The following is a 12,685-nucleotide window of genomic DNA, read 5'->3' as shown; positions in this document are numbered from 1 at the left end:
AATACAAAACACTCTTCTCTCACTGTGTTTTCACATGAATCATAAAAAAATGATACAGTCCTTTAAAATGACAACTTAAACACAAACGCATCCTATAAATGATTCAGGGGGCCATTGCAGTGCCCGACTGTGCATTACAAATAAGAATAATGTTGGACAAATAAATACAGCACTGTATTGTACACAGTACAGCATGCAAGTATTTACATCACGTCTTCATCAATTCCTTCAGCCTGGTCAGGCCACAGGACGTCATCAACATCACAAGCTCTGTTTTCTCTGGTCAGGCAACGTGGAAAGAAAGACCTCGTGTGTCTGATCCAGTCCTGACATGCATCAACAGAAACATCATCACATGCCAAGACCATGATTGAAAGAGATTTTTCTGAATATATGGCTACCGCTTATATACCTTCCACCTCCAAGTAGAGAAGAATTCCTCTATAGGATTCAGAAAGGGAGAATATGGCGGCAGAAATCAGATCCCACTGTGTACCTGCTCAGGTTGAGTGTCACTCTTTGTCCTGCTTCTTTCATTGCCATTCCATGACTCAGCACATTATCACTGACAGCGGCACGAATTTCATCTGGAATTGTATTTCTTTGCGTGGGTCTTTGTCTCCGTCTTGGTCTATGTCTGGGTCGTGGTCCAGGACCAGGTGCATGGGAAGGTCCAGATTCTGGTTCTGGCTGCGGTCTAGGTTGTCCACGTCCACGTCCTCTTCTCCCACCACGAACTCTTACTCCTCTGACATCCATTCTGACCAGCTAATGCTGTTTCCCGGCAGGTGTTATAGTGTGCAGTTCATTGGAAAAAAATGTTTTCACCCTTGACCTGTTGTGTCTTAATTGTGACAGTTGTGTTGGAACAGTGTCCGAACTCTGCCTCCCAGTGTTCACTTTTTTAAAAAGATTGAGAAGTGTGTTCAAATGAGCAAAACACGTGTTCAGGTTTTGACGCCAGAGTCCTGTTATTGAGAAATGTGTGCTGTGGGTTGGTGGCTGTGTGCAGTGAATGGAATTTAGTGTCTTATCAATTGAGAAAAACTGTAAAGAAAAAATGCGAGTAGAATGCAATATTTCAAACTCTGTACGTGATTGAAAACAGGATCAAATAAACCAGATCGGATGTTGAAACTGAGAAGGTTTTGCTTTATTTGGCCTCGACACCCACTACACGCCTTCAGTTAGGAAAATAGAGAAGAGAACATTTACAGATATAGCGAAGGAGGACGGTTGGTGTACCACACCAAGAGGCAGTAGATAGTTTATCCACTTTTGGAGCTGCTGAAAGATGAAAAAGATTTTGTCCCTTTACAAGAAAGGGCTCTTCTCTTGCCGAGGATCCCTCTCCACCCAAAGCCTCACCTCATGTGGATCCATTCGTTTTCAGTCAACAATGTTGACGCTGCGAGGTGTCGGAAACATGCACGGCAATCACTTAATATGATTTTAATTGTTCCCGTTTCTGCGTTTTGCACTTTTATTCTTTGTTCCTAGTTGGCGGGGCGTTTAGAGGAGGCCGAGGACGAAGTCAAGAAACTGAAGAAGAAGGTATGCACTCACCAGGCCGGGCAGAGCATTTCTGTACTTCATCCTCCTCTCGGCATCATCCTTCACGGAACACGCATTGATCTTCTCTCCGCTCCCTTTCGTTCATCTTCTTTTTCTTTTTGTTTTAGCAAAGAATGGAATAAACTCCGGCCCCGTTTACACGACAGCGTTTCAAGTGAAAACGCATGGTTTTTTTTTGCGTCTTTATTTCCGAGAAGTTTCGCGTTGACACGGCAATGGCAGAAACACTGAGAACGACGTAATCTTAATGTTGGGCTATGAGTTGGCGCTGTTGTTTTTTTTTGCCATGAAACTATAACACACATGCCCACGGAGAACACGTTCTAAAAACAATAATACAATAAAACTACCAAGTCCCCAGGAGAATATGGATGGGGAGTCATGCCACACTGGAGGCTGCCATTGTTGTTATTGTCCATCTACTTGTGCTTGGGCAGAATTCAATTTTCAATTCAATTCAATTCAATTTTATTTGTAAAGCGCTAAATCACATCAACAAACATCTCAAAGCGCTCTTACAATGATAGAGTACAACAGAACCCAACTAAACCTTTCCAAAGCAAGCAGAAGAACTGTTTACCACAAGCATTTCTGCCGTCAAGAAGGAGACGGGCTCATTTTCGTCCGCGTGACAACTGAGCGTAGAGCGTTTTGAAAAAGTTGGCTCTTCAGAGTCGTGTAAATGGACATCCAAAACGCAGCGAAGCGTTTTGCATTTTCACTTGAACTCGCTGCTTAAGCGGGCCGTTAATTTCACAGTCTGCCGTGTCCTTGTCTTCTCATCATCTCTTTTCATCTCTCTTGTGTAGTTAAGAAAACTCAAGAAGGTAAGACACGTGAGCGAGTGCAGCTGAGTCAACTTAGGTTTCCAGTAGTTGAATAAAGGTCCAAAGTCCCTTGTGTATTTGTGTCCCCCGCTGTAGAACTGTCAATGCTATTTTGAGGAAGCTTTTATTGGACGTCGTCTACAGCAGCACCTCTGAAAAGTATTAATCTCCCTGGATGTTTTCATTCCTTTCACAAGAACCAGACTGCATACAAAACGCTTGATTGCGTAAATATTCACCTCTTCCCACTCAGAATTACGTAGATGCACTTCTGACTTCACAACACTTAGTCTTTGTGTGTCCATCTCAAGAAGGCCTGTGTATAGACAACAGCTGTTCTAATAAGAAGAGACACTTTATTTAATGGTCCCATATTATGCAAAATTCACTTTATCATGGTTTTCTAACAGTAATATATGTCCCCATAGCCTGTGTATGAGGCCCCAGAAGTGGAAAAAAGTCGTTCATCTTCCTCTTGCTTCACCTTTTAGTGAACGTGTGCTCATAAAGGCAATTAAGATATTTTCCCTTCATGATGTCATGTGAGGAAATAAACACCCCCTGTGGTCGTGGATACTTACTTGACCCTCCCACAGGTAGATAAAAACTTACAAAGATTACTGTTATACTGAATAAATTCAGTACAATATGAAAAAGCGTAACAGTCAGCGGGAGTTGATGTTAGCGACTTGGTAGTAACTGTAACAAAACATACAGATGAACTAAGTAATATAGACAGAAACACAGTATTTTTCTGAACTTCTTCAGGAGCTTTCAGCCATAAAGATCAGCACATGGTCCCCAAGAGTCTCCAAACTCGATGGTGGTAAGCTATGTCATCAACCCCTCCAACCACTCACTCTCTCGCTGCATTCGCCCAGGCAGTTTGGGGTTCAGCGTTTTGCCCAAGGACACTTCGGCATGTAGATAGGCAGAGAGGGGAATCGAACCCGCAACGTTCCGATTGGGAGACGACCGCTCTTGTTGGAAAACCTGTATAGTGTGGGACCTTTAAATCTCTCAATAAGCAACATCATATTCACAATTAAGTAAAAGTGAAAACATCCAAAGAGTCAAACCTTATCCGAGGTGTCAAGAAGAGACTATAATTAAAGTCTTTATATTATTGGGATAAATAAGGAAAACCATAGTTTTTATTTGGTCTATAAATTCTTACTACAAATTGCCCCCCCCTTGAGTTCTCTATGAATTAAGGTAACAACTCAGGACTAGTTAGTGTTTTTCATCCCTACGTGATCTTTGGGAAATTACCATCCACTAAACCTCCGCTGTCTCTGATTCGCTGCTTCAGAATGAGCAGCTCGTGCAGGACGTGGACTTCTACCGCAGAGAGCTGGACGAGAAGGAGCCGCTGTCATCCAGAGATGAGAACGCCGAGACGCAGAGGAAGCTCAGCGCGGCCAACCGCCAGCTCTACCAGTGTCTGGAGGACCTTCAGGTGCAGAGAGGTTCAGTCGTTAGCCCTTGCGTCTAAATAAGGTAGCATGAACCGGGAAGTCGTACCACGGGTCTGATTTTTTGATGGGTCCGTTTATTCGCGGCCCCCGAGAGAGAAGAAGAACCTAAATCCTGCAAAGTGACAGAGAATGAAAGAACAATATTGTTTCCCGTGAATAATTGAATGTTCTCCTGCATGTTTTTATAGCTTTCATGTGTCTTTTCGTCCCACCTTTCCTCTGTAGTGCTGATTTGCGGCACGTTAAAGCGCGAGTTCACAAATCAAGTTTAATGGCGTGTCTTTCTTTGCTACGCAGCGGGCAGAAGACGAGAACATCCATCTGAAGACACAGAACGAGCAGATGCAGGGAAGCCTGGAAGAGGCCGTGAAGGAGATGGAGAAGATGACAGACGAGTACAACAACATGAAGATGGTCGTCCATCAGACCGACTCCGACGTGGATCAGCTCAGGAAGGAGAGGGACGACGCCAAGCTTCACGTAAACGTCCCTTCACCTTTGCTTCTTAAATCTGCGGGTGGTTTGTGCGGTGCACATCGACACTGAGAGGAGTTGCCTGACTCCCGTTTGACTCCCATTTATAATCCTCCGGGGTCTTTATCCCATCCGAGAAGCGGGACGTTATCAGAAAGTGCCGGAATGGAGAGGATTTGTCACGTGCTTCGTACTGAATCACGCTCCCTTGTGTGTGTGTGTGTGCGCGGTGTGCAGGTCAGAGAGCTCGTGGATAAGATTCATCGCATGACCGCAGACGATGACCCAATCATGGCAGCAGTCAACGCCAAAGTGGAGGAGTGGAAGGTGGGTGTTCGTCGAAGCTCTCGGGAAGACTCCTTTTTTGGGTTTTCACTCTTTCATAAAGACATATCACGTGATATTATTATTTAACCTTTCAGCTATTAAGAGGAAGTTAAAAAAAAAAAAAAAAGGAAAGAAAAGAACATGCTTATGTTCGGTGTTGAGAATAAGGTGGTGAAAAATAACAATTTACTTAAAGCCAAAACGTTCGGCAGTAATAGACAAGTAACTAATTTTCAATGATGCCAAGTACCGAGCTTGTAATTAAAGAAAAAAATAATAAAAAATTGCCAGTTTGTGGTTTACTGCTCACAATCCCACGGTTTCCTCAAAATCAGTGGGTCCCACCCTTTTTCTTTGTCTCACTTTCTTACATTTTTACCATTGCAAACATAGAGAAATCCACCCCCACCACAGCCTGTACAAGTACAAGGGGAAAAACAGTTGAATGAACACACTATGTGTAAAATCCAATTCCGTAAAGATGAGTTCCTTTCCTCCGAGGATAAACTCTTTGGGTTTTCACTCCGTCTCGGTGTGTTTGGTGGACCGCGGCTGCTTCCGCTTGAAGTTTCAAACTGTCATCCTCCAGTTTTTCACCACAAAAGATCGCAGTCAGCTCTAATTTTGTCCAGTGCTTCTTCTATGAAGCCATATTCTATATAACTCCCTTGTTAACGCTCTTTCTCTTTTTCTATAAATCATATTTTTAAACTGCACTTTTAATTGGACTTTAAGCCACTCCAATGATGGACCTGCTTGCTGCTTTCACCATGTTGATAGTACATCTATTTTATAGCTGCTTTTTATGATTAACATCAGTTGAATTAGTTTTAGCACTAACCTATAAGAGCGTCTTCCTCCCACTAACCTGAACCTGATGAGTGAATCAGTCATCAAGCTGATCCACGCAGCTCAGCTCATGTCCCACAGACCCACGTCAATAACACACCAGGCCAAATGAGTGGCCTTTATTTTCCATAACTTTGCAATAACTAAGGATGTTATTCAACATTTCTAAAAAGGTATCTAATAGATTTGTGGGTTTTTTTTTAAATAATTTGCTTACATCACATGTTTTGATGCTTCAGTTTCCACTAACGACACTCTAATGGCCAGACCCTGAACTTCACACTGTGTGTATCCAAACTTGTGGTCAATCTCAAAGTGGAACCAAGTGAAAAGACTGCCTTGACTTTTTTTTATTTTTTTTTTATTTCAAATGGTCCAATTTTGTTATCAAACTAGAAATGTCATGAGATGCTGCCGGGCCACTTGGTACAACAGAGGTTAGTGTTTCTCATGATAGTAGCAGAGACTGCCCCACCAGACTCGATTCATTCTGAACCACATGTCTCCCCGCAAGACATGTTTGGCTCTTCGCCTGTGCCTCGTTGCAACAGGCAGACGTGTTAAGCTTTGAAACACGCAGCGTTATCATCGCTCTGTGTGCCACGCTGCTTTTGTCACCTCCACTGGGGTTTCACAAAATGCTTGTGGGGAAACACTGGAACTTAATGCCGTGTGCCGGCGAATCGTGGGATCATTCTGCTGTGGCGGAATTTGCAAGCGTGAAAGGAAAGTTCTGCTTTTCGAGCCAGTTTGAAAAAAAGTCACGGTTGCAGTGGCTTTCGCGTTTTTTTTTCACTCGAAAACGTTGCCATGTGAACAGGGCCTTAGGAACTTTTCGAAATGACAATAAGCTGAAAAAGCTACTTTCTTTGTTAGATTACTTCTGTATTCTGAATGAATGTTATGATACCAGGTGATACATTTTAATGGTTATTGTTAATGTTAGTCATTTTTACTGTGGGTTATACTTGTAGTATATATTCGAATGTTGTGGGCCTGCCTGGGGACTGCAGGGGATAACTACTTAAGGCCAAATCTGGTACAAAGCCTTTTTTTTTTAAGGTTTCTTTAAGGTCCCTGAAAAATAAATAAAGATAAACTAACTTTTGATCCTGATTATATAAGTATAGTACTTTTCCATTTATTTCTTTAGCTATCGTACAGGTTTTAGAAAAATGTATAATGAAGGGATTCACACACTGTGAATGTGTTGTAGGAACAAGCTCCTGCTGGATTTGCTTCACTTAACTGCCACTGTAAAGCCAGAAATCACTGCAAACACTCCTCCTTTTCACCTCCTGGCTCCAGGTTTTCAGACCTTTTGTCTCTTGTAGTTTTGATCTGACTTTGCAGTCTGTGTGCGCTCTGGTTATAAGTGCTATTTTTAAACACAAGATATACTTTCGCCACCTATATTGACCTACGTCTGCTTATGCTGGTACTGTACTGAGCAGTGTTATGCCAACGAGGCTGTCTCCCTTCCACTTCTCCCACCGTCTCACCATCACTTCAACACAGAATTTACCTCACGTGTTGAGGTCGGATGCAGAAACTGGATACACGCGAGGCCCTTGTTTTATTGTTGTGTGGCCGACTGCAAGGATAAGTGTGATTAATTTGTCTCGAAAACAAACACGTAGAGAATGTGACTTGAAAACCTGATCACCCATTCACAACTGAGCTCCTAATGATGCTCTCGGTGGAGAAAGTCCCTGCTTTGGGGACGGAATGGCTCTTTAGGGATAAAATCTGCACGATGCATTCTCTGCCAAGTTTCATCACCGGCTTCTTTTTATTGGAACAACTGTACAGCTTTATTTCTAACAGCATCAATAGGAAAACCTTTTAATGATCCTCAATGTCATGAAACAGATTTATGTCGTTTTGCCAACTCATCTATAAAAATGGTGGTGTATTGAATCAGAAATACATAGTATTTGTCAGCTTTTTCATACAGATAACAACTAAACATCCCAATGAATAAAACGTTCTCTGTCGGTGTCACTTCCAATGGAATTGTTTCATTCTCTTCCGAGTTCAGGGACTGGTGATGCAAAAGGTCATTGCCAGGTCATCAGTTTTAAGGTAAAAGGTTGAATGGCATGAAATCACTATTGGACGAGCAAATGAAATGAAGCTTTGGTCAAAATCAGACAAAAGCCTTGAAAAACATTTCTGCATCCCAGCTAGTCATTACAGTTGACTCATAATGATTCCAATAAAAGAGACTCTTCATAATTCTCTGAAAAGGGGTTTTCAGAAACCGAACCTTAAATAGTATCATGCAATTCGAAACAGATCACCCTTAATAACTTTTTAGCGAAATTCCATGAATGGTGGAAGCGACATTTCCGACTTTTCTGGTGTTCGTTTCATCAATTTGTTTTTGTCTCTGGCTCTCTGAAGCATGCGGTGAAATGACGCGGCTGCACGGTGTCTTTAGAGGAAGTGGATCACTGATCCTCTGCAAAGCCCTGATAGAATCACTGCGGTTAGAGGTTTGGAGTCAGTGTTTCCTGGATCCAAAGCAAAGATCCTGCTCAGCTGTGACCGAGTCTGCGTTGCGGTCCTGTCGCTTCCAGTTCTCGAGGAAATGATCAAAGTCACGGGTTGTCTCAGATCAGGGGTGTGAAATCGCAGGCCCGTGGGCCAAACTCGGCCTGCAAGAGGCTCCAATCCAGCCAAACCACCATGCAAATTGTTAAAAAAAAAAAAAAAAAAAAATGGAAATAGTCTATATACATGAAACAGCAAGGATCCTAACACTCAGCCCTAAATATGGTTCAGTACGACCACTACATCAATACATATCACAATATATTATCTAGTATATAATCAAGCCCAGCTGACACACCTTCAGTTTGGAAACGCTTGTAAATCTCTGAAATAAGAAATAAATGGATGCCATTTGTGGAATACCCTGTCAGTACACCGTCTAACAGTATATTTAACGTTGACAAGTTTAACAAAGAACATTGTGTCCTGACGCCAAACACTGAGACTCCAGCTGAGAGATCAGTGATGCTGCCATGAAAAGGAAGATAGCACACGAGCATTAGCCTCAAAGTCATGCCGTCAGGGTGCGTTCGTAAAAACACCCATAATGCAGCAGCTGTGGGAGGTTTTTTTATTTGTGATTTCATTCTATTTTGTACTACATAGTATCATTGCAATCACTTTAAAATGCATTGACCCGGTGGAGTTCAAAACTATTCAAACTATGCATAAAGCAAAGAAGAACCTGTTGCTGGGTCATATTCAGAAAATGTTTCGTGAAAGCGAGGGAGGTTTTAGGATTTAAGGGGAAGTTTAAATGTAAAGATTCATGAAGTGTGAACTCCTTTCTGTGTTACGAACTGTGGAACAAATTGTGTGTGGAGATGAAACAAATATCAAACATAATTCAGTTTAAAAAGAGGTATAAATATTCTTGTGAAGTACTGTATTTATTTTGTGGATAATGTTGAATTAATAATTATATGTATATATATATATATAACTATTGTAGAAAATTATGATGTTGTCTGTTTGAATCTCCGGACATGAAAATCACGGTTGTGCATAATTCAATTACTGCATTATGTATTAGATGTAGGTTGATGCTAAATTAAGAAAAAGTTATTGTTTATTCATGAATTAAGTTATTAAAGATGCAAACGTAGTAAATGAGTTGATACTTCTTACTTATTTTCTACCACGTAAACCCAGATTTGCATGTATCAAAGACAGATTCTGTTCATTTATTTAATTTTTGAAAATGTTCTTTTTACATGTTTGAAATAAAAAATATCAATCAATCAAAAAAAATAATAATTGGCTTCATGTTGAGATTGTTGTAATTTTCTGAGTAATTCTTTGGTTTCTGTGAACATATTGACATTTTCATCATGTGCACTCTGCACCATAACAAATTTAAAGACTATTATTGAACTGTTTTACCGGTCGGGCCCACTCAAAATGAAGTTGGGACATTGTGACACAGGAAAGTGAAATGTCTTTTAAAAGTATAGAGCATAACAGTTGACTCACTTCATTGCGTGGTGCTCTCGGACTCAGACAATACAAAATCTTTTGTTTTTACACTAGTTTTAACACCTTGACTGACACCAAACTGAAGTACGCAGTCCACCAAGCTCTGACAGGAAGGAGTTGCACCAACGCAGTCGCCCCATTACGTGTCGTTAATGCTGGAGTAGAAGTGTGATTGTCTCAATAAGAATTGCTCCAAAACGCTATGAACTGGTCAGATCAGACTTGTGGCTTTGTGTAGCCAGTCCGCCACGTGTCGCCCCTTTGGTCACTCTCGGCTGATCCACCCGAGATCAGTGAGAGATTATCACTCAAAATGCAAATTATTGTACACGATCCATGTTATATATACAACTATTTTCACTCAATTCAACACCGTTCTTATGAGGCAGATGATTTGAGTTACAGTCGTGTTCTACCTTTGTGCTGACGTGGTCTCTCTCTCCCCCCTCCACACACAGAGAGTGCTGTCTGGGAAGGACGATGAAATCTTGGTGTACCAACAGATGATCCGCGACCTCAGAGAAAAGCTGCGCACAGCCCAGCTGGACTTGGACACAAGCAACGTTATTGCTTTGCAGCAGGTCAGTCCAAAAATAGGAGAGGGAGTATCATTCTTTGTGTATATACACCTTTCTCCAACTTCTCGCCTCCTGTTATTGTAGTGTGTTATTGTGTTGTCACAATGGTGATTAGGTTTGTGACTGTGCACCTACACAGTTGACAGAAACTCCCACAGCCTTATATGGGAAACAATACAAGGCCAATTTTGGTCACATTGGCATAGAATAGAAATGTGTTCCAAGCAACGTGTTTGTGTCCTGATATAGAAGCATTTGGAAGGAAAACATTGTTTGGCTCAATCTATTCAAAGATTACAGTGAATGGTAAATTATCAAAACTAGTGGATGCAAAAAAAAAACCCTCCCTGTATCATGTTGGAATTTCCCACATAATATGCTTTGTTTATAACTCAATGTTTTATCTTTGACTCAAGGACAGTCTTATCATTTGAAGCTCCTGACTGCACTATTAGAAAAGGAGGAAACCCTGTGTTGTATGTCAAGAAAGACAGACTACAATGATGTGTCGTATATTTCAGAACATGCCATACACAACTGATCAAAAAATATTTTAAGGATATATGAAGTTGTTTTTTTTTTAATTTGATGCAAGCAAAACAGTTCAAAGCAGTTGTGAGGGCAATATTCTGAGAAAACCTGTTTTTTGTGCTTTGAATGAATGAACCCGTGTGGAAGTTCACTGTATGTCGACAGGGCGTGGCAGCATATATCTCCTTTATAATAGATATTTTTCATGGATAAACCACTTTCTCCCTACATTTGTGGAAGAAATAAAGATCTGTGCTCATAGATAATGGCTTTTGGAAGTGTTCCGGGGCCCATGCCGGTGGTTTCCACAACCTGGTTTTAAGCCTTGTTTAAAGGCAGCACAGAGATCACGACCAAGCTCTGCACGTTGCTCTGCATAAGGATAAATTGTCAGATACCACATCGAAAGGAGTTCTTTACAATGTCATTTTGAGAAAATTGAATTGTGGCTTGGTAAGATTTTAGTGAGTCTCTTCTTTAAAAGTGGCCTTGATAGAAACTAAACATGTGCAGACAGATGTGTGTACCGATGGTACATTTTCTCTAGATATGTGAGTTTGTAATCAGATTTGTGTGTTTACTGTGGCTTACGGATATTTTTTTTATGTAAGCATCAAAATGTGTATGGGTGGAATGTGTTTGACCTGTGCATGCTGAGATTTGTGTGCACTTGAAAATGTCTCTCTTCACCTCCCAACGCAGGCGTTCCACTCTGCCGGCAGTATCTATTGTGAGCAAAGTTGATTTTGCCCTCCATCCGTGAGACAGATTCGTCTGGTTTTCATTGCCCGTTATTCGGACTGGCAGGCTCTATCTTGTCAGGTTGCGTTGCCTTTTGGCTTGGACCGTGAACCATTTTTCATTCAGTCTTCATAACGCCAAAAAGCTGAGACTGACGGCCAAAAAAAATTTAAAAAGAGGCGCTTCTCTCCTGGAGGTGATGACAGACATGCAAAAAACATATCACACATACACAGTTTTTGTTCAGCACACACTAATCTAAATACACACAGATAAATGTCGATACAGACTCACATTATCAATGTGCATCCACAAATTCAATTCAATTCTATTTCTATAGCACCAAATACAACACAGTCATTTCATGGCGTTTCACAGAGAAAGAACAACAAAGCCACATGTGCAGGCAGAGGAGATGGTGGGAAGGAACAACTCCCTTCTAATAGGAAGCAACCTGCGAAACAAGACTCTGCTGTTCCGGTTGGGTTCAGGGGATAGAAAGAGAGAAAAGGAGAAGACGGAGAAAGAGAGCACCAGGCGGACTGGTGTAAATCCACTTGCTGGAGATGTGATGGGGGCTCAGGCCACAAACGTTCTGTTCCACTTTAAGAAATCCTGCCGAGTGAGTGAGTGAGTGAGTGAGTGAGTGAGTGAGTGAGTGAGTGTGAGAGAGAGAGAGAGAGAGAGAGAGAGAGAGAGAGAGAGAGAGAGAGAGAGAGAGAGAGACTTCATGTCGTTTTTCTTCAATGGAGGGAACATTTCATGCGTTCTATCGCAAAGATTAAACTTGAGTGACGCGGCAACAAAAACCTTGTAAGAATCCCTGTCGTGTGTGTAAACACCAGTCCAGTGGTGGGACTCTCGACCGTCACGCCAGGGTTTGAATAACAGCTGATACAATGGATTTTTCAAAATATGTTAAGTTCATTTTATAGACACCTTTTTGTTTATTCTTTTTTTTTTGGTTGTTAACGGGCTGTCCCGCAGTGGGTTTGATTTCAAAATCGGCATTGTTTTCCCACACGTCTAAAATGATCTGCATTGATGTTTTTTTATTTTGTCTTTGTAGTGTTTCCATGAGGGTTTTGTTGTTGGAAGTGACTTTATTCGGCTTTAATTTAGGTTTCCTCTCCCGATTGCTATCTCTATTTATCCACCAATCAGCCTTAATCATTTGACTTATTTTCCCACTTTTCATCCTTGTCTTGCTATTGTTTTCATCCTTTCATCCCTTCCATCTGTTATCGCTGCTCTGGGGCCAGGCCGTATATGA

The 12,685-nt window shown here is 41.4% G+C and overlaps 1 protein-coding gene across 1 annotated transcript in view; it reads left to right on the top strand.

Moving 5' to 3' along the window:
• Positions 1-12,685, top strand: part of cep290 (centrosomal protein 290) — a 56,049-nt gene that overhangs the window by 3,996 nt on the left and 39,368 nt on the right. The window contains exons 7-11 of the mRNA XM_080475222.1: positions 1,501-1,554; positions 3,715-3,861; positions 4,178-4,360; positions 4,592-4,681; positions 10,021-10,143. Coding sequence (XP_080331348.1) covers positions 1,501-1,554; positions 3,715-3,861; positions 4,178-4,360; positions 4,592-4,681; positions 10,021-10,143 — 597 coding nt within the window. The remainder of the gene's footprint in view (positions 1-1,500; positions 1,555-3,714; positions 3,862-4,177; positions 4,361-4,591; positions 4,682-10,020; positions 10,144-12,685) is intronic.

Source organism: Lipophrys pholis, assembly GCF_963383615.2.
Source record: "Lipophrys pholis genome assembly, chromosome: 11".
In the NCBI taxonomy this organism is placed as follows: Eukaryota; Metazoa; Chordata; class Actinopteri; order Blenniiformes; family Blenniidae; genus Lipophrys; species Lipophrys pholis.
Note: the sequence above shows the minus strand (reverse complement) of the source record. Positions and strands in the feature narration are given on the sequence as shown.